The sequence below is a fragment of the Diceros bicornis genome, chromosome 2 (assembly GCF_020826845.1).
Source record: "Diceros bicornis minor isolate mBicDic1 chromosome 2, mDicBic1.mat.cur, whole genome shotgun sequence".
Classification (NCBI taxonomy): Eukaryota; Metazoa; Chordata; class Mammalia; order Perissodactyla; family Rhinocerotidae; genus Diceros; species Diceros bicornis.
In genome coordinates, this window is record NC_080741.1 from 21,625,899 (window position 1) to 21,648,869 (window position 22,971).

Sequence of the window (22,971 nt, forward strand, 5' to 3'; positions counted from 1 at the left end):
ACAGTGGCAGGGGGTCCAAATTTGATTCAAGCCAGTGATCAAAAGAAAAGGCAAAAATACATCTCTCAGTTGTTCCCCTCTATGTTCAGATATTATTTTCTATCATAAAATAAATATAATCTCTAATTACGCTTTGATTATCCATTTTTTTCTTTAGTACATTTGTCAAGTTGAAAAACAGCAGAAACCTTCTCTAATTATCATCTGACACTCATAGGATTTTTAAAGTTATAGAGAACGATTCAATGTGCTAGTAAAATTTATTGTTTTAAAGTTCTTCCATTTGAGGATACTTGGAAACAATTTGACTTTTAAAAGAAAGAGGTAGAAAGTATTCCAGAAGGGTTTATAGAATGATATATTTGGGTTATGCCTAGAAGATTCCAAAAGAACTGGTTGGAAGTTTAAATTTCTGGTCATCACTAAATAGTTTATAATGCCCCACTGGACTGAACTCCTTGAGGGCAAGACCCTTGTTTTAATGATCTGGACATCCCAGGCCCATTAGCAAAATGCCCTGTGTATAATAGATAATAAGCACTTTGCTGATTTGTCCTGCCAAATGGAATACAATTTTAATAAATTAAATACTATTTGAGTAATTTGAATACACAGCCTCAGAGGCAGTAATTAGGAGCGTAGATTTTATAACTAGACTGCCTGAGTTTGAGTCCCATCTTCATCACTTACTAGCTGTGTAAGCTTGGCCAATTTACCTAACTTCTCCATCCCCACTCTATTTCTCCCCTGTAAAGTGAGGATAATAACCCCCACCTCATTGAAGGATTAAATGAGATAATACAAGTGGGCTTGTATTATCTCATTTAATAGGGCTGTATCTAAGACATAGTAAGAACTCAATAAACATTAGCTATTGGAGTTTAACCCACCCAGAAAAGAGGCTATACAATTCGCTTTGGGAGGGAAGTATCCAAAGCCATTCTGATATATGTTAAAACCCCATCAAAGAATCTAAGTTAAAATGTCAAACAAATATCCTTTAGCACTAAAAACAAGTTCACTGATACAACCTGTGGGCCCGGATACCCAAGCTCTCCTTGGTAACCCTGTTCACCGGATTCTCCACGCACACCCTGTCAAAATAAATAAAACTTAGTGAGTTCACCAGGCATCTTCCTATTGAAAGCAGCCTTCCCTGCAAGATGACACTTAAAAGCCACAAGAGAAAGACAAAAAAGATTTGATGGTCTGTGCTCAGTCCTCTTAGCATATGGAGTTGGAGAGGAAATCATGGGGAGTCCACTCATGTTGGAAAAATGCAAGACCAGATTCTTATTGTCTTTCCCAGTCTTTGCACATCTCCTTCCCATGTCTCAGCTACTGATGGAAGCAAAAATACTTTGTTTAAACAACCCAAACTCTCATTTTACATAATAACTGGTTCCTAAAACCCTTCCATTCCCTTTTTTTTTTTTTTTGTGAGGAAGATCAGCCCCGAGCTAACATCCATGCTAATCCTCCTCTTTTTGCTGAGGAGGACCAGCCCTGAGCTAACATCCATTGCCAATCCTCCTCCTTTTTTTCCCTTTTTCTTCCCAAGGCCCCAGTAGATAGTTGTGTGTCGTAGCTGCACATCCTTCTAGTTGCTGTATGTGGGACGCGGCCTCAGCGTGGCCAGACAAGCAGTGTGTCGGTGCGTGCCCGGGATCCGAACCCAGGCCGCCAGTATCGGAGCGCGCGCACTTAACCGCTAAGCCACAGGGCCGGCCCCCCCTCCATTCCTTTTAAAGGATATGGGCTAAATGCTCACTGGTGTTAAGGACCCTTATCCCACGTGAGGAAACTTAGAATGTTGAACACAGTAGCAAGCGTGACATTCTGGGACAAAGGTATGTAAAGCACATACAGAAATAGCAGAAAACTGACTTTAAAACGCTAGAGGTTCTTACAGCATTAAGCTAGCTCTCTAGGCAAAGAGTGGGCTGTTAAAATGATGCCTTTGAGAACTGATTTAATTTCTCCCTCAAATTAATATTTTCATTTCTACAGAAAGATACATTTTCCAAGATTGAGGATAATACTCATTTTGTGAATGATTCTACCTTCTTTCTCATGTTACTCACATGTTGACTAGGTTTACTGATTATTCATAGATTTTCAAAGAGAAAAAAATCTTAAATTCAGAATTTACCAACACGTGGATCAATTTCTTGTGCTTCTTAAGTTTTTTAAACTATTCAGATAAATGGGAAGCACTTCTATTAATCATTACTGCTATATTCTTCTGCCCTTCAAGAGTTGATTTTTAAATTTATAAATATGAACCAAGTTTTAAAAGACACGTAGCTAGAAATTTTGAAACAGGTTGTGAAATGTTGCCTAATTTGCACATCACATTAGTGACATTCATAGTAATGCAACATTTCTGAAAACAATGTGGCTCCATATAGCAAAGTTCCCTCTCTTTTATTGTAACTCCATGCCTATACATTTACAGTAAGGAAATCATTTCAGCAAAGCAAAAGTAAGAACAAAACAAAAAACCCGTAGTACAGTTTTTCTTTGCATCACTGACCATGTTATTTTAACAAAATAGAAATTACCGAAAAGCTTAACATAAGAATAGTTTAATAAATCATTGTTCTTCAACAGAGTAAAATATAATGCATTAAAATTATAAAAAGAAGATTTGGAAACATAGAAAAGGAGGATGTAAAATAGTATATACATTACAATAACCCTTTATTATCTATGCAAGTAAAGGAAACACACAGACATGAAAATAATTGCAGAAATGTGGTACGTTTACAGACATTTTTAAAAATTAATGATATTCTTAATTTCATCATAATTAATTAAAGTTTTCTCTTATTGTCAAAATAATTTATGCGTTGATTTGTTTCCCAGTATACAATATTTTCCATAAATAAAATCTTATTTAGAATTCCATTCTATTATGCATCTTACAAAAGCCAAGATACCTAATTTTACAGACAATAATGAGCCATATTTTCCCAAGGTCCACGGGATGCTGTAATTTGGAGTTAGCACCTCTGTAAGCTACATTCTTCAAATAGTACTGGCTGACCTTTAGCAAGATGTAGCCTCAAAAACATAAAGTCTATATGACCAGTGCTCCAACACTGGGTTAACTAGCAAACCATTAACATGTTGGATAAAGCCAGTTCACCCTGGAGTCTGCAAAGAGTTATGATTTTATCTCTTACTTAAAAATCAAAGCTTGATTATGAAAAAGAGCAAACAACTATAGAGACTCATCAAGATTACAATGTATTAAAATGGAGAGGCACCCTATTAAAAACAGCAGTTTGCACACCGGTTTCTCTGTTCCCAAAATGAGAGGTTGCTATCCCAAAATCTGTCCCGATTAGACAACAGTGCAGAGGCCCAGAGAGCAATCAGTCTGGGTTAAAGCAGGAGGACAGATGGCCCAGGAAGGAGGAATCCAAGAAAAATAGCCCTCACATGTTTGAATATATTGGGAGGTTATCAGTTTTGTCAAAGATGATTAACTAGTAACAGGCACCTCGAACACAAAGCAAATGGGAGAAAGAGTGACTCGAGGCAAACAGAAGCTGTATAGCTGTAAAGAATATTTGCCTAGGCAGCATGTGAACGATCAATTGATTTGACCAAAAGTGGAGAAAATAAGTGTGCTGCAAGGATGAGTCGGGAGGAAGTGTGTGGAGAAGAAGATGAACAGGTTAAGAAAAATCTTTATCCCGTATAGTAAAAAATCAATAGAAAAACATCTAAAACTAAAAACCAAGAAATAGCAAAGTAAGCATGTGGTTTAGAAAAATAGCAATAATACCACAAAGAACAGCCCAAAGAGATGAAAGCGAGTGCTGCTGAAGATCTGGGAATCAGGAGCAGGCAGAAAGAACGGGCAGGGAAAAATTTTTCATTATAAGATTGCAAGCGCTATTTGACTTTAAATTTACGCACAAGCTTAGCTCTGATTTAAATTAAATAAAAAAGAAATACATGGGAGATGGAGTGACATAGTGACAAAATAACCAAGACCCAACTGAGCAGAGGACACACTGTTAATGGACATTTAGATGAACTACACATAACATCACAAAAGAATTAAATAATTCAAGAGTAGGAAATTCCTTCCACTGCCTAGAGTCACCTAATTTCTCCTAAACTTAGCCTGGTCAGCTTGTAGTCTATTTCTTTCTGCCTTTTTGGGGATTAAAAACAATAGGATAAAATGATAGTTCAAGACATTATTTATTTCATAATTGCCAAAATTGAATTAATAGCACAAGAAATTATCTAAGAATTTATTTCAAATCCTAACATTTTGTGAGAAATATTTTCTTGGTGCCAACAAAATTTGTTTGGATTTTCTCAATATCCATGCTTTTCCAACATGTTTGGTTTGAAGACATAAGAGATCCATCTTCTTTTGTACCTAGGAGGTCATTGCCCAACATACACACACACACACACACACACACACACACACACACACACTCACCCATGCCCAGGCTCAGAGATGACATAAGTCAATCTCTGATTTCTCCTCCATCCCTAAATCCTGAGAATGCTAGAAAAAATAATTCCAGCAGAGCATGTCCAGACTGTGTTAGAAAGAAGTCTACAAAATAAACTTGACTCTTTTTGTACAAAAATTTCCAAGAGCATCCTGATCTTTGGATTTGAACTCTGTCTCCACCAACTATTAGCTATGTGACCTCTGACCAGCAACTTCACTTTGCTTGACCTATATTTCCTCTCTCATCCATAAAAAGTAACCAGTGATGCTCATAACTCCTGGAGTTTAGAAAGGTTTACATGAGGTGATATAAATAAAGGCCTAGCACAGTGACTGGTGCTAGAAAAATGCTTAGTAAAATATGATTCCTCTGCAGAGATATCCCCCCATTCCACCCTCAAATCATATCATTCCCCCTTTGCAAATAGTAAAAGCTCAATCTTTCTCCTTCATTTAATGACTATGAGGTACCCTTATGTACCCATAAGAAGTCCCACTTCTTTAAATGTAAAAATCATTATTTCAGAGGCAAAAGCCATTCTCTAAGGTATTAGCTTCTTTTCAATCCAAATTAAATACTGTAGCAGGTTGGAGAGGGAGCAGAGAAGAACCCATATAAACTTTCCTTTCTTCATGGAAAAAGTCCCCATGGAAACTTCCAGTGATACGCATGCAACCTCAGGCAGCCCGGCCAGCACTCCCCTTGACCTCAGAGAGAACTATTTAAAGTCGCCACGTATATGGAGCAAGAAACAACTCTTTCCAGAAAACACTGACCTTCAGTCCTGGCTGACCACGTCTTCCTCCCGACCCCTAAGAATAGAAGGGAAGCAGAGACCTTAGAAAAGGAAACAAACCAGTTTTCACCCCAACCCACCTCTCTCTTCCACAAAAGCAGGTGAAATACATCCAATGAGTGGTTATACCTACCTGAGAGCCAACATTTCCCGTTTCCCCCTGAGCTCCACTGAAACTAGATCCTCCCTGAAAAGTAAGAGGTAAAGTTTAGATGTCTACACACTTCTGGATTTGTTCTCTACACATGGGCTATCCAATATAGAAGCCACTAGCCACATGTAGCTATTAAGTTTAAATTAATTTAAATTAAAAATTTAGTTCCTCAGTTATACTAGGCACATTTCAAGTGTTCAATAACTACATGTGGCTAGTGGCTACCATACTGGACAGCACAGATATAGAATATTTCCATGATCTCAGAAAGTTCTATTGGTCAACACCCCTCTAGTAGCAAATGGATTTAATTCAGGTGTTTTAAAATAGCCATGTTGAAGACATCTTTCCCCAAAGATTGTTCGTTTGATGACTCCTCAGGGTTCACCATGCTGGGACAGTAGTCATACATATTCTCCCATAAGCCAATATTTGAAAAATATTGGCACTTCCCTTTCTATGGGCATCATATAGGATACAGAGTGGCCAATAGAAACAGAACATAGAAGACTTTGCCCATGTGGAATGATCAATATATATAGACGGTGATGGAGAGAGAGGTTAAACACAGTCACGATAAGGAAACTGTCCAGTGCTCTCACTTCTTTAAGGTCAGAAGTGGGAAAATGAGTGGTGTCCAGAGAAAGAATGAGTCCATCTTTCAGGAGAAATGGCAACCACCTTGTAGGGAAACCACCAAGGAGGGATATTTTAAATAATTATTCAGTGAAGTCACATACTAACTCAATAAGAACACATAAATTGGGAAAGAATGTGAAATACAGAAACAAAGATGTTTTGTGCAAAGCTACTTTTCCAACTGTTATTTATAACAGATTAAATTCCAAAACAATTTAAATATGAAGGAAGCGTTAATTAACTTATGGTAGAAATGCTTATTGAAATAGTATGCAACAATTAAAAATTGTGTTTATCAAAAGTTTACGAAATAGAAAAAATTGTGCTATAATGTTGTTCTTTTCAAGTATGCTAAACTCTCTGAATGATTAAGTTATGCCAAATATGGAGAAAGATAGAATGATGATTCCTCTTTTTTTCACTTCCATTGTATTAGAACATTTTTTAATAAGCCCATGGGATGCTCATCCGACTTTCTCAGGAAGAGTAACTTTGCCATCGACAAGTTAGGAAGTTCAGTAAACTGATAGTTTTCTTGGTTCCTGGAACTACTGATGATTTTTTCTCTACATTTTACTTTTCTGTATTCCCAAATATCTGTAGTAAGTGTTACTTTTACAATGGGATTTTTTTTAATAAAGTAGGTTGTATGAGGGAGAAAGCTTTAGATAAAGCACTCTCACAATTGGTCTGGATATAATAAAGATTCTTTCTTAAAATGTTTATCATTTTCTCATTTCGATAGTAAACACTTTTTTGCAGCCAGCACAGTAAAGGAATTATTTGGGCAGCTGCTGGACCCGTCAGGTAAAAGATTCTTGGGAAACAAGAAATTTACAATCTCAGAGTATCATTGCCCAGATTACTTAATCATTAGAAAGAGGGAAAAATTATGTTCATGATGGATAAATCAGGTGAACACCATCTTAATCAAGGGACCAAATTAATGTACCAATAATGAGACAGACTGACACAGCGTCCCTCCTGGTGACTGAGAAGGACACAGCATTACTTAATCTCTTGCCAAAAATATTTAACCTGAATCTAGTCATGAGGAAATAATCAAACAAATCTTAATTGGGGGGTGTTTAGCAAAATTATTGGTCTGGAATATCAATGTCACATAAACAAACGAATAATTGAGCAATGATTGTGATCAAAGGATACTACAGAGGCAAGATGGCTAAAAGCACCACATAATCCCTGATGGGATCCTGGAACAACAACAACAAAAATGGCCAGAAAGGGCCTTATTGGGGCAAATGGAGAATTTTGAAGATGGATTGTATATTAAAAAATAATATTGTATCGATATTAAATTTCTTGAGTGGGATGATTATTTTGTGCTTGTATAGGAGAATGTCCTCATTCTTAAAAGATAGCTATTGAATATTTAGAGGCAAAATGTCATGATGCCTTCAATTAGTCCTCAAATTGTTCAGCAAAAAAAAATATATATATATATATTTAAAAACCTATGTATATGTATAGAAAGACATAAAGCAAATATGGCTAAATGATAACAATTGGTGTTCACTGTGCTATTCTTGGCAATTACAACTTTTTCTGTAGACATAAATTGTCCAAAATGAAAAGTTGGGGTACAAAGTAATACAGGTTCATCACAGAATATTTCAACAATTCAGAGAATAAGGTTAAGGAAAAGAAATGCATAATTTCTCGGTGCTTATCCTTCCAAGATACATAGATATAGATACACTCTACCAATTTGGACTCTTGTTGAATATAGTCCCTTATAACCTGGTCTTTCACTTAATATTACACCATGAATGTTTTCTTTATTAAGAAATAGTCTCCTAAATTATTTTTAATGGCTTAATAATATTCTATCTTGAGGATATACCATTGTTTATCTAAACAATCCCTTATCATTGGACATTTAAGCATTGTAATGATTAAAAATCACTACATTAACATCCTTGAAGCTAAATCTTTGTATTGGTCCATGATTAGCTTCTGGATAAATTTCTAGAACTGGAAAGGCTGGATCAAAGGACATACACATCTTAAGCCACGGCAGACACAATTGGTGCCTACACAACACACACTCTCCTTTCTTCCGTGCTAAGAAAAGCTTAGCCTTGTTTGAGGAAACAACATGCCCAGTTCCAAGAGATGACTTATGACAGGTCTAAGCTAATCGTGGCAATCTCACTTGTTTTGTCAGAGACTTGTTTTCTCCGGCTCTCGTAAAATGGGGGAAAGGCAGGTGGGGAGTACAGGACCTAGTTTTGGCCAATGAGCTATAAAGAAAATATTACTGGGAACGCCCTGATGAAAGGAAAGCCCCTTTCCTTCTGGCATTTTACATAAAGGTGAAGACAAAATGCTTGGGCTGCCAAGCCTAAGGACCACATTGAGGATGGCATATGGAAGGAAAGGGGCTGAGTCCCTGATGACATCACTGAGTCTTGATAGCATCATCAAGCGGGTGTCCCAACCCTGGAGTCACCTATGCCTGGATTATCAAACATGTTTATTAGCTAAACACTGCCAGTCAGGCTTTCTGTCACTTGTATATTAAAAAACATAACAAAAACAAAAAAATAGCTGTCCTAACTGATGTATGTTGCCTGATTGCCTTCCAGAAAAATTGTACGGGTTTTTATTCTCCCTGGAAGTATGAAAGCATCACTGGTTTCTCACTCCTTCCCCAATACTAGGAACATAACAAAGTTTCTCTGTTTGGTTTGAAAGATTGCTTCGTCAGGGCACTTTCTCCATCCAAACTGCAGCATGGAATCTGCTTTTTGGTTCAATTCAGAATTAATTCCAAGGAAAGACTGTCCCCTAGAGGGCTATCTTCTAATAGCACTTCACAGGCTAGAATTTCAGCATCCACCAGCTGCAGGCTTATGTAACTGGTGAGAATGACTTCTGTTATCCAAGTCTATTCAAAGAATACTTAGTTAGCACCCTTCTTTGGGCTCAGCATGGGTGTAAAAACCACGGGGAACACAAATGCGATACAACACGGCACTGCCTTGGAGGATTACAATTTCTGTTTCCACACGCTATCCAGAGATCTGATGTTCAAGGTTAACCCTAAGCTAAAGTCAGCGACGGAGACCTCTGAAAGATGAGCATGAGGCTCTCCCCCGGCTGTGGTGCTGTGATGGACTCAGCACCGGACAGTTTGTCTAGAGGCCTGAGTTCCTTCCCAGCAGTAAAACCGTGAGCAAATCGTGGAACCAAAGCTCAGTTTATACACAGATCATCAGCTTTCTGCCCATGACAACCACTAACTCATAGAAACTTGAAATGATTTCTCTAATCTTCCCACCTTACAGATGAGGAAACCACAGCCCAGATGGGGTAAGGGTTGCTGTCCTGCTGTTCTATTAGCTCAATCCCACAGCTGATTTAGCGGCTATTCACAGGGCTATCCCACCTCAGCTCACCAGAAAGAACTCTCTCAATTGAGTTTGTCCAAAACAACTGTCATCAGCAACCAGATGAGGAATTCTTGCAGCAAGTCACGATGGTTATCTCACACAGCTGCATAATAACCATCTTGTTACAAACTGGATTTTATTCAGGACCTGGACATACATAAAATGGATGCTAACTAGCCACAATCCAGGGAAGAGAACCGACGTCCTCAGCTTTTGTCAAAGGATGCAAAATTGGAGCTCAAAGCAAATAAAGGCTCCTCTACAGTTGTAAACATTTTCCTATGCAGACCCCATTCCTGGAAATTGGGAATGATGAGATGTGAGGACTGAGGCACTTGGATTATTTCAGTCATTTTTCAGAGTCATGCATTTTAATATCTAGGACATAAAAATCTGAAAGTGGCTTCCAACAAGTTAGCATCTGTCAAGTTAACAAGTCTTTTTCTTTTTGAGATGTCTTCTGTCATGATGCTTCTAGTCTTCAGAACTAGACAAGGATCTTATCTTTAAAAATGGCTAGCACCTGATTCACATGAATCAACATTGGCAGTGATGGAAAGCAAGCCAGCAGGGTAACGACCCTGAGCATTTTCTAAATCAAGACATTATTATAAAATTGGAGAATTTTAACACTGGAAAGAACTTATGCATCACTGAATCTGATGCTTTCATTTTGGAGATGAAGAAACAAAGGACAAAAGAGGTCAAGTAACTTGTGTTACTGGTATTGTGGGAGAAAAGATTTGTACAAAAAAAAACCCTAGGAGACACGGATGCCAGGACAAAAATATAAGTGGGGATGAGCATTCAGAGCTCCTGCCTCCATGGACAACGAAGGCCCACAGGTTTGCTCTCTGGTTTTCAACGCTGATCCAACCAGAATGCCCACATCTTCTGCACAAGCTGGCATCTGTTCCCAAGCATACCAGTATCCCCAAGCAAACAGAGACGATCTTACCTGATGTCCATGCCTTCCTTTTTCTCCCTTGGGACCTTGGATATAACTATCAATTCCAGGATCCCCCTGAGAAAATAAAAGATTGCTTACCTCAGATGAACAGAAAAGAAGAAAAGAAATGATAGGAAGTATGATTTTTAAAAGAAGAAAGGCAAACTAAAGTGGACCTTTTAATTGTCTGGGCCTGCTCAATAATTCCCAAATACCCAATGCAATTAAAAGTCCAAACTCTTTTAAGAACCTAAATTTTCTGTAGGATGGGTTTCCTCTCAAATCTATTTGCTACAATGCTAAGATAGCCTGAGCAGATGCCTCGTTAATAAATAATTAATGGCTCTCTGCCTTTGTGCCATAAGCAGACAGTTCACATGTCCCTGGATTAAAGCAGCAGAAATCCCTCAACCACCACTCACAGGATCTCCCCTTAACCCAGGGTCTCCATGCTCTCCAGGTTGTCCAGGCTGTCCTGTCAAGCCCTTAAATCACAAAGAAAAAAAAATATATCACTTTTTAAAATCACCTGTTGCCTAAGGAAGAGAACATTAAGAGGAAAAACGAGAATCACATTAAAAGAGCAATTTAGTACTTGAACTTAAAGCATTTGCTGCCAAAGACGTGAAGTTGAGACTAGAAAGAACATACTTTTCATTATAAATCTGTGATATGCTTGGCCCTAGGTGCACATTACTTCATTTAACCCTCACAACTCAGGAATTACCCTATTTGCATACAAAGCACCTGAGGCTCAGAGAAGTTGGACCCAGGTCTCCCTACTACCAAATCCCTTGATCTTTCCACTCCTCCCTGATGCTCCCACATGGAAACACATACAAGAAAAAGAAGGCTTTCTCCATCATGGACATGGGCAGCATTAGCAGACCAAGATCTCAGGGAAAAGAGGAAAAAAGAGAGAAAAATGCTTCCAGAGCTCCTGACTGCTGTGGACAGGGGACCAGAGAGGTGAAGCAACTTGCCGTAAGGCTATGACATGATAAGCAAATGGTTGCTTCCCTTAAAACTTGCCATTAATGGTCAGAGAGAGTCGGAGAGAGCCCCCACCCCAGGAACCCTCCTCAGATGATATGTGCCTGATTCTGGAGGGGATACACCACACTCTGAGAAAGAGTGAAGTGGGACCCCTCTCTGAGATCTGGCTCTCAGACACACAGGGAATAGAATGTTCTCTAGGCCCCAAAAGAAGCCACCTCATAATGTTACCTGAGACTCCCCCTTACCTCTTTCTTGGCCTGATATAACGGTAAAAGGGAGTTAGTTAATTCCAAATCCCAATCCTGCTGCTTAATTTACTAGCTAGGCAAATTTCTTTGAATTCTCACAATTTTCTTATTGTGAAACAGATATACCTATCTTATAGGGCTGTTATAGGGATTGAATGGAATAATAAATTAAAATGGTGAGTATAGAGCCTGGCATATGGTTCCTATTATGATTTGCCCAACTCCTAGTCCCTCCTTTTCTGACCTAGGCACTGGCTTCTACAGTAACCTTCCATACCTGTAGCTCTGAACATGTGTCTTCCTTGCCTAAAAACCTTCAATAGCACCTGATTACTGAGTAGAAAAAACAAACCCCAAACATGGCATTAAATTGACTCCAACTTGCCCTTTCAGACTTTCCTCCCACTCTTTTTACTTTTTATCTCACCCTCCACTCCTGTTGAACTGGAATCCTTGTTTGTCCAAACCCACTCTGAGCTCTTCTAACTCTAAACCTTCCTCTTTTATTTATTTATTTTTTTTTGTGAGGACGATTAGCCATGAGCTAACATCTGTTGTCAATCCTTCTCTTTTTGCTGAGGAAGATTGGTCCTGGGCTAACATCTGTGACCATCTTCCTCTACTTTATATGTTGGATGCCTGCCACAGCATGGCTTGATAAGCAGTGCATAGGTCCGCACCTGGGATACGAACCTGTGAACCCTGGGCTGCCAAAGCGGAGCAGGCAAACTTAACCACTATGCCACCAGCTGAGCCCCTAAACCTTCCCTCTTTTTTAACCTGGAATACCCTGTGTGTGTCTCTCACAGAAGTCTGAGTGAAAAATGTCTTGATTTCCCTGGAATGACAGAGTCTTCTCCACCCTTTGGCACTATTCTCAAATGCCACAGGACCTTAGTATGGAAGGTTTGTCTCTGGTCCCTCCCCCCTCCCTCATCATCTGGTTGTTACTCATCCTTTAAATTTCATCCCATCTCCACTCTCTGGATGAAGCCTTCCTGATTACGCACACTGGATCAGATCCCCCTGTGATTTACCTCTCCTTCATGTACTTATCTCAGTGGTAATCCTACATCTATTTCCATAATTATTTCATTAATGTCTGTCTCTCCCCAAAGGCCAGCTCTAAGATACAGAAACTACATTTGTTTTGCTCCCCATTCTACAGTCATGCCTGGATTACGATAGATGCTCAATAAGTTTTGACAATTGATCAGATGAAAAAACACCACTCTACTTTAGATTTCTCTCCAAGTCAGTGTGCTCCCATTGATTCTTTATTTGCACCATTCTTACAGCTTTTATATCATCCTATCTTGTATTATCATTCTTTCTGTACAAATCTTATCCCCTGCACCAGTTAATAGGCTCTTTGTTGGTCATAACAATGACTTTTTTATCTTTGAACCCTTTTCTGTGTCTAGTAAAATGCCCTACAGATAGGAAGCACTTGATATTGAGTTTAACTAAATTCAAAGGGAAATGAATGCTCTCCAGTCTTGAGGGAAGTGTGGTGTTCTCCACCTTCTCCAAAATCTGATCCACAAACTGCAGGTTGGAAATTAAACCTCAATAAAGAGCCATTTCTTGTGACACCCTGTTTCACTTATCAGGAAATCAATCCACACCTTGGGGTAAAAGCATCATTCTAATTTGATGACGGGTATAAAAAAATATAAGTAAATAAACTTCATCCCCCTTATATAATCCAGTCCATCAACAGAAGCTGATTATAGTACTATGTTGAGACAGATCCTTCAGACTGGATTCCACAATCTGTTAGTAATGTCTGCCACGAGCACAGGAATGGAGAGTTGCAGTACATATGCCAGGTATCTGCCTTCTCTTACACAGAAAGATAATTACCAGCATGAGGCAGTGTATAGTCACTGTCAAGCAGATAGTACAAATAGTGTACACTGGAAGGATATAGAGAAGGAAGAGATCGCTACAGACTGACATGGTCAAGGAGAGCATCATGAGGAGGAAAGTTAGGAGCTGGAAATTGAAGAAAAACTGATATTCAAATAAACACTAAAAATGGAGGCCGGGGAAAGGTATTCCAGGATGTGGTACCTAGCATGAGCCAAGGCACAGAGGAGGGCATGCATAAGGAATCTTATAGGGGACAATGAGTAGTACAATTTGACTGGGAAGGATACTTCTTGCCTGAGATTAGTGAAGGATGTGGTCGAAAGGCCTTGAATGTAACACTAAATCATTGGCGACAAGGAGCCATGAAAAGCTTGTAAGATGGGGAATGAAGATTACTGTTCTAAAGCACAACAGGTTGAGTAACTGGGTTTACATTACTCATTTCACTATCAGCAGAGTCAGCCCTTAAGTAAAGGTTCCAAATAGTCATTTCATATTTATTGCCCTTTTACTTCCAATCTAGTACTTAAGCCACTAGATGATTCTTTCCCAGAGCTTAAAAATGAACTATCAAGGTCACTTTATGCAGTAGAAATATGAGAGAAGAATATCCTCATACTTTACCCGAATTCCTCTATCTCCTTTTTCTCCAGATGACCCTGGGACTCCACGATTACCCTAGAAAAAGAAAATAAATATACAAAGAATCTTTGTTATATTAATCACATCGGAAACTTTTTTCATGTAGTTTCACGTTCTAACCAAGAATAAAAAGTTTCTTTACCATTCTATTTCTGTCTATGTAACAGACTAGATGCCCTGAGCAATCCTTCCTTTGAAAAACAATTCAAAATTCCAGATAACAAACTGAAATATATTTTATATACATTAATGAGCTGATAAAGAAAAAGAGAAATCCTTAGAGTTGAGAATAAGGAGGAAGCAGGAATCCAGGGAAGTGATAGCCATTGGCTGTCCTAAGGACTTCTGATCACTCTGGGTGTGCGTGCTGTGAAAAACCACACGCTGATCATTTATTTTAAAGTGCCAGAAAGCAGTGCCACCAAGTGTGCGGCAGAAGTAAACAACCTCAACTCAGGCCTAAATGACTTCTCACAGATAAAGTTCAATCAGAAATGAGTTTAAATCAAAAGTCACCACATGCACAAGGAAGACACCATGAGGGAGAAGCCAGCAGAAATAATAGACAACAAAATCAGACTTGCAATTGCTATAGATATTGGAATTATATACAGAATATAAAATAAGTATATTTAATACATTTAAATAAGTAAAAGAAGAATGATTGAAAAATAAGCAACTTTAAAAAAATGTCAAGCAGATCTGAGAAAGAATCTAACAGAACTTCTTGAAGTGAAAATTAGAATAATTGAAATTAAAAATCCAGGGGCCAGCCTGGTGGTGTAGCAGTTAAGTTCGTTTGCTCCTCTTCCGTGGCCCGGGGTTCACAGGTTTGGATCCCAGGCATGGACCTATGCACCGCTTATCAAGCCATGCTGTGGCGGCGTCCCACGTAAAGTAGAGGAAGATGGGCACAGATGTTAGCAAAAAGAGGAGGATTGGCAACGGATGTTAGTGCAGGGTTAATCTTCCTCACAAGAAAAAAAAAAATCCAATTGACACGTTAAATAGCATATTAAACACAAGCAAGCTAAAGATTAGTGAACTAGAAACTGAAGAAATTATTCAGAAGGCAGCACAGAAAGACAAAGAAATAGAAAATATGAAAGAGAGTTTAAGAGACATTGAGGATAGAATAAGAAGCTCTCACAAATTTCTAATTATGCTTCCATAACGAGATAATAGAGAAAATGGGAAAGATAAAACTTTCAAAATGATAATTTGCTAAGGATTCTCCAAAACTTATAGAAGGCACAAATGCTCAGATTCAAAAGCCTAACAAGCCCTGAGCAAGATAAATAAAAAGAAATCCAGACCTGGACACATCATATTGAAACTGCAGAAAACTAGAAACAAAGGGAGACTTTTAAAGCAGTCAAATATATTTTTTTAAGATTGTTGACAAACAAACAATAATTAGTGTGATGGATAACTTCTTAACAGCGATAATGAAAAACAAAAGACAATAGAAGCCTGAAGACTATGAAATTACATTTTCAAAGTGCTGAAAGAAAATAAATATTTACCCAAGAACACTTTCAAGAGAAAAGGTAAAATAAAGAGATTTTTAGAGAAACAAAAACCAACAGAGTTTATGAACTTCACTAAAGGAAACTCTAAAAGTTGTACCTTAGGCAAAAGAAACATCGTCTTTTCATATTCTTTTGAAGGCACCAGTGAAAGTAACAAATGTGAGGGAACAGCTAGATAAGCAATGACTAAATAAAACAATAGTAATAACAATGTCTCATTGGTAGAATTTAACAAAAAAATTGAAATAAAATACTGGACAATAATATGTAATATGGGTGCCGGCCTGGTGGCATAGTGGTTAAGTTTGTGTGCTCCACTTTGGCAGCCCAGGGTTCACAGGTTCAGATCCCAGGCAAGGACCTACATACCACTCATCAAGCCATGCTGTGGCAGCATCCCATATACAAAAATAGAGGAAGATTGTCAGAGATGTTAGCTTAGGGACAATCTTCTTCAAGTAAAAAGAAGATTGGGGGCTGGCCTGGTGGCAAAGTGGTTGAGTTCATGTGCTCCGCTTCAGCAGCCCAGGATTTGCAAGTTTGGATCCCAGGCTCAGACCTATGCACCACTCATCAAGCCACGCTGTGGCAGCATCCCACATACAAAATAAAGGAAGATTGGCACAGCTATTAGCTCAAGGCCAATCTGTCTCACCAAAAAAAAAAAAAAAGAGGAAGATTGGCAACGTATGTTAGCTCAGGGCCAATCTCCCTCAACAGAAAAATAAATAAATAATAATAATAATATGTAATACTGGAAGCAGTTGATTAGAGCTAAGTTTCTAGGGTCCTTCTACTTCGGGGATAAGGGAAAATATGTGGATTAACTTGAGACATTGCTGAGTATGCATGTTAAAATTTCTAGACTAATCATGAAAAATATAAATAGAGAGTATAAATGCCAAACTAGTAGAGGGGAGAAACATAGAATGAGAAACTTTCTGTACCTGTTCTCCATCCAAGCCTTCAATACCATCATCACCAGGGTTTCCCTGTGGAGTAAAGGAAGGTGAGAATGTTAGAGACAAGAGGACCAGGTGCACGTGATTATTGCTTTGATGTTAATTTCCTTGCTAATATTTTTTCCAGTTGGTAGAAGAATCTAGACTTTCCAAAACAACATTTATATACTGCATTCAATTATTAAAAAGCAATGATTATTTTCTTCCAGAAATAGGCATTAATGTTATATACTCTTTTTCCTGACAGTTTCAGGTGCTAAAAAACAAGATAAGAAAAAAAGGAAACTCGAATTTTGAATGGATAGAAAGACTTCCTTTTAAACTTTTGCAATGGGAACAGGTAACCTTTTTACAAGACTGAATGAAACGTTTCCCCCCAACACAGGTTGTCTGTGTGTTAAAGATGGTCCCTTTGTCACTGACATTTTTTAATTTAAAAAGACTGGCAAATATGCCTGAATTAATCTGCATAATGGAAACTTGGAAGAGCTCAGATCAAGGAGGAATTAAATGGAAGTGTATCCATAAGTGTGCATTTCAGGAGACTTACAATAAAAAAAAACTCCTTAAGACAAGAATTGGAGGGCCGGCCCCATGGCATAGCAGTTAAGTGCGTGCTTTTCATTGCTGGCAGCCCGGGTTCGGATCCCGGGCACGCACCAACACACCACTTGTCAAGCCATGCTGTGGTGGCGTCCCATATAAATTGGAGGAAGATGGGCACGGATGTTAGCTCAGGGTCAGTCTTCCTCAGCAAAAAGAGGAGGATTGGCATGGATGTTAGCTCACAGCTGATCTTCCTCGCAAAAGAAAGAAAGAAAGAAAGAGTTGCAATCCTCTTGGGTAAAAAAAAAAAGAAAAGAAAAGAATTGAAAAACTGAGGCTAACTAGATAATAAGATTAAAAACTGGCAGTCGCATAGTGACATCTCAACAAATATTCCATGACTTTCAAATTATGGGCCCTTCGTTTAGCCAACTATCTCAAAATGACAGTTAATATATTTACTATAAAGCATCTTTCGGGGAAAAAATAAACCCAGAATTGAGCAAGCGGAATAAAATGCATTTTACATGTGTGGAAGAGTGATTTACTCCTACTGTCCACACGAGGAAATCAAGTTTCAGGCATTTTTTTAACCAAAGTACCACTGAGTTAGTGCATGAAAATAAAGTATAGGAAACTCTCAGACTGAAATCACATGACATATTTGCCACAGGCCATAGGGGATGAATCAGTGGTACCAGGAAATGTGAGTGAAGAAGCTCTATTAGCTCTTGTCTGTCTTGTTCATCATTTTGTAACCACTCCCTAGGATAATGCGGGGAACAGAGTGGGTACCTAATAAATATTTTTTGGATGAATGAATGAGCAAATGGATACTTTGCTTCTGAATCTGAATGTAAAGTCATTCTCTTATTGTGCCAGCTCCTTTACTACCAATCCTGTCCTGGCATCCCTCTACTGTTTGATACCCACCTTGACCAGACACTTCCAATTATACCTTGAATCCAGGACCAACTCTTCCAGACCATCATGGCATAAATATAGTGGCTCAATTATTATAGGGTTAGCAAGGCTTGAAAATGATAATACATATCCCTCCCTTAAACCTGAAATATATGTCTTACAAATAGGTATTCATTAGCATGGCATTTTGGCTGTTAATACCATCTATGTATCCCCTGTCTAAAAGTCTTAAGCCCACTTCACTCAAGCAAAAGAAAAGTGATTGGACTCAGAATTGTGTTTCCCAAAGAAACTGTTCTTCAGTGTAAGAAGAGTAAGGAAGGTCACCTACCTTATCTCCTGAAAATCCTCTTGTTCCCTAAAGTTAGGAAGAAATAAAAATTGAGTTTGAATGAGATGCTTAAACCATTGTTTCATTTAGGAAATAATATGTTCCCTAATTTCAAGAAAATGTAATTATTAGATCAAAATGAAGATTTCTTCCTCAGCGATTATAATGGACATCACAGCACTCTGATTACTACCATTCCCCTTTGCTTGTGACTTGGAGAAAATTGCACCTTGTAACTCCCCACATAGTAGAGATGAGCAAGACACAGCAGTGAGCTGCCACTTATTATTATAACAATCACATTTCTCAAACAAAAATGACAATACGCTGGCTAAAAAGCATGAGAGGGCTTCCAGGAACAACAGGAGAAATTAATTGAAAGAGTACGTTGTTAAAATATACAGAATATGGTCATCATGGTCAGAAAAACTCTCTATAAGACTCTGAGATTGCAGAAAATTTTCTCTGGCCTTATTAAAGGAGATTCTCTAACCCTGGAAGGTTAAGAGACATTTAATGCAACCGCTCAAAAAGGGTGCCCCATCCGTTATCCCTTTAGCCCTTAAAATTTCAGTGTTCTCAACTGTCAGCACTGTGACTCTTGTGGGTTTTTTCTGGTACCTAAGCCTGTCCACATGCAGAACAGGCCAGAAGTGCTGGGGAATTAATGGTCCCTAGGAGCAGCCCTCAACTAATGCCTGATAGGATTTGGTGTATGAATACCCCAGCTCCCTCACCCCTTTAGTGGGACAACATTAAGGTGCGTGTTCAACATTGGCTCCCAGAGTTCCTCAGCAGGATTAGGCTCTGTCTACTCTCGGTGGTAATATAACTGACAATGCGCTCTTTTTAGGCTTCCTTCCCTCCCTAACTTCCCTATTTCCCTTCTAGTGCTTACTGAGATCCCCTCCCAGTAAACTATTTGCACTTGATTCTTTTTCTCAGGCTTTCCATCTGGGAAACCCTCAGTCAGAGGAGGAGCTAAGACACTATAGCTATGTTGAAGAATTAAGATTTTCTTCAAACTCAAGGGATAAAACAGAGATAGGGAAAGAATTCCGCAGCTCAAGGTCTCACTTACCTTAGATCCCTTCACACCCGGGCATCCTCCCTCACCTCGGAGTCCAGAAAGACCTTGGGGGCCTCTTTCTCCCTGTGGAATAAAGATACATGTGGAGATAGTCAAGAAATTATCTCCATCCCCACCCAATCGATTCAAACCAGCAATAATCACCATCACAATGACTAAAATATACATGGTTCTTACAATTACTTCTACTTCCTCAAAGACTTGATCAGATCACCTCAAGGCAATCAGATTGTTCATCCGTCAACTGCCCATATTGATGACCCCAAATCATACAAATCCAAATTATCCATATTTTTGATCAATTCAATCAAGCATCTTGGGCAAAACTTCAACATTCGAACAAAACAGAAGGTGTGTCTGGACACTTCCTTCAGGCGGCTAAAATCAGATGCAGTTTTCCATGTGGTCCCACAAAGAATAAACGACTATTTAACTCTTTTTCTTCTAGGTGAAATCCTGCCCACTCCTAAGGTGTGGATTATATGTCACCTCCTCTTCTGAGAAGCTTTTTCTGTTAACCCCACCCAATTGCCCCTTCAGTTTCCTTGTAGTATTTTGGGGATTATCGTTTATCACATCATATCAAAGTGGGATTTTTTTTTAACATATCAGAATCTCCTGCTCTATTATGAGCTTCTTGAAGACAAGGACAATATCTCATTTATTTATCTTTGTGTTTCCAGCCCTAAGCACAGTGTCTGGCTCACAGTAGACATCCAGCAAGATTTGAAGAATGACTTCCTGAATTATATTAATCCAAAGGTATAACATTGGGATCTAGATATTGGATAAGGAAAGAAATGGTAAATATTATGCCTTTTGCCAAATTGATTAAATATGAATTAGAAAGTACTGCACATTCCATGAGCTTTCATCAAAAAAGGTTCTACAAATGTAATATCTAACTCTGACTTGATGAGGTTGGATAACTTCCCTACGTAAGCTGCCCAGGACATTAAAGGAAACATGGTAAAGCGAGAAGCACTCTGAATCTAGAATGAAAGAACCTGGGTTCAAGTCTTAGTTCTGCTTCCAACTTGTTTTGTGAGCTTGGACAAATACATGATTCTACGAATTACAGTTTCCTCCATTTATAAAATATGGATCTGGATAATACTAATTCTAACCATTCAGAGGATTTTTGTATTGAATGCATGAGACATCGTATTGAAAGTACTTCACAAATTGGACGAATAAGCTATTTTATAGTTAACAGACAGCAAGAGATAATGAGAAAAGCACAGTTTCTGACATCAGACAGACATGGGTTTGGGCACATCTCCAACCCTCTCTATGTGACCTTAGCAAGTTACTTCCTCTCTCTCAGTTTCTACTTCCACATCTGTAAGGTGAGAGTATTAACACATACCAGTAGAGTTGTGACGAAGATTAAATGTGATAACATGTACAAAATGCCTAATGCAGGGCCTAACACACAATAGATGCTAAATAAATGTCTGTTTTCCCCCTTCTTCCAATCTATATGAATTTTTGGGTTCAATGTGTGGTGTTTAAGCTTCATCTGGAAAATTTAATCCTGACATATCTACTGTACTATATAGCACTGTACAGTGTTATCAGTCATGAATAATTAGCTGTTGTCTTTACTAGAAAATAGTTGCTATATACAAAGCAAATGTCCCCGATAAAGCAAGGAGACCAAGAAAAAATTCTTAAAGTTGTATTTTTAACAAACCATTAAAAATAAACTCACTCTTAGGATGGCTATTATTTTTAAAAAATAATAAAAAATAAAACAGAAAATAACAAGTGTTGCTGAGGATGTCAAGAAATTGGAACTCTTACACACTTTCGGTGGAAACCTAAAATAATGTAGCCGCGGTGGAAAACAATAAGGCAGTTCCTCAAAAAATTGAAAAATAGAATTACCATGTGATCCAACAATTCCACTTCTTTGGTATATACCCCAAATAACTGAAAGACAGGTCTCAAAGAGATATTTCACACCCATGTTCATAGCAGCACTACTCACAGCAGTCAAAAGGTGGAAGCAACACAAATGTCCATTGATAGGTGAATGGATAAACAAAACGTGGCATACACCTACAATGGAATCTTATTCAGCCTTAAAAGGGAAGGAGATTCTAACATGCTACAACATAAATGAATCTTGAGGACGTTATGTTAAGTGAAATAAGCCAAAAAGACAAATACCATATGAGTCTACTTAATGAGGTACCTAGAGTAGTCAAAACTATAAAGACAGAAAATAGAATTGTTGTTGCCAGGGGCTGGAGGGAGAGGGGAATGAGGAATTAATGTTTAACGGGTACAGAGTTTCAGTTTTGCAGATAAAAAGAGTTCTGGTGATGGATGGTGGCGATGGTTGCACAACAATGTGAATGTACTTAATAACATTAAACTGTATGCTTGAAAACTCGTACACACTTAAAAACAGTTAAGATGGTAAATTTTATGTTATGTGTATTTTACCACAATTAAAATTTTTTTTTAAATTGTGAAGAAAAAGAAAAAAACTTACTTTGAAGACTTATTCTCAGTTTCTAAAGTTTCAGTTGCTGTACACACATGATCAAGTATGTATTTTCCCAAAATTAGTCTTCAGAAAAAAGAATATTCTTAAATTTGAGCTTCATAAAGCCTTCATAAAGTTGTTCATATTTCAGAGTACTCTCTCCACTACTTAACTTTGAATAGCATAGTATTGACACCCAATCAGTGTTAATTTGAGATATTTATGGAATGCTTTGAGATATTTATGGAATATTTATGGAACCTACCAGATCAACTAAAAAAGAAAAAAAAAAGCAGGTAAATAAATCTAACAGAGATTTATTTATTGTATTTGGGGATGAGACCTCACAATTTCCAGTGTTAGGTGCTATGCAGACAAGACTTTAAAATATCACTTTTATGAAATAGAATTCATGATCACCGTGTGGAGACCATGAAAATATTCCTAGAAGAAAAATGAGGGAATGAGTTTTTGGAGCTGGAAATAAAATTTGCAATGACAGATTTCAAACACTGTCTTAAAAGTGGTTTATATTAAGACAGAAGTGAACACAAAATTCTCTAGAAAACTGGGGGAGATGTTTCCAAGAAGTGGTTCCAGTAATAAAGAAGAAACTGATATAGAAACTACATGGGAATAATTTTTAATAAAATGGTTTGATAAGATATGAGATAAAAAAGCAGAATTTCTAATTTAATGTATCATTTTACCTAACGAAAGACTTTAAAATGTTTATGTGTAACTAAATAAGTTAAATATTATAAGTAGACATTTGTCTAGTTCACCTGCATCCCTAAAAGTTCATTTATTCTAATTGGGCAAAAACATTTTTTAGGATGTTCTTATGAGAAAATTGGAATTACTGTATAATGGGCATATAT

The 22,971-nt window shown here is 38.0% G+C and overlaps 1 protein-coding gene across 1 annotated transcript in view; it reads right to left on the reverse strand.

Moving 5' to 3' along the window:
• The window catches only part of LOC131413005 (collagen alpha-4(VI) chain-like), an 83,371-nt gene that overhangs the window by 29,695 nt on the left and 30,705 nt on the right, over window positions 1-22,971 (reverse strand). Inside the window, exons 13-21 of the mRNA XM_058553342.1 lie at window positions 19,585-19,656; window positions 18,504-18,530; window positions 16,688-16,732; window positions 14,191-14,244; window positions 10,867-10,929; window positions 10,454-10,519; window positions 5,420-5,473; window positions 5,267-5,302; window positions 1,032-1,094 (exon numbers count right to left, since the gene is read on the reverse strand). Coding sequence (XP_058409325.1) covers window positions 1,032-1,094; window positions 5,267-5,302; window positions 5,420-5,473; window positions 10,454-10,519; window positions 10,867-10,929; window positions 14,191-14,244; window positions 16,688-16,732; window positions 18,504-18,530; window positions 19,585-19,656 — 480 coding nt within the window. The remainder of the gene's footprint in view (window positions 1-1,031; window positions 1,095-5,266; window positions 5,303-5,419; window positions 5,474-10,453; window positions 10,520-10,866; window positions 10,930-14,190; window positions 14,245-16,687; window positions 16,733-18,503; window positions 18,531-19,584; window positions 19,657-22,971) is intronic.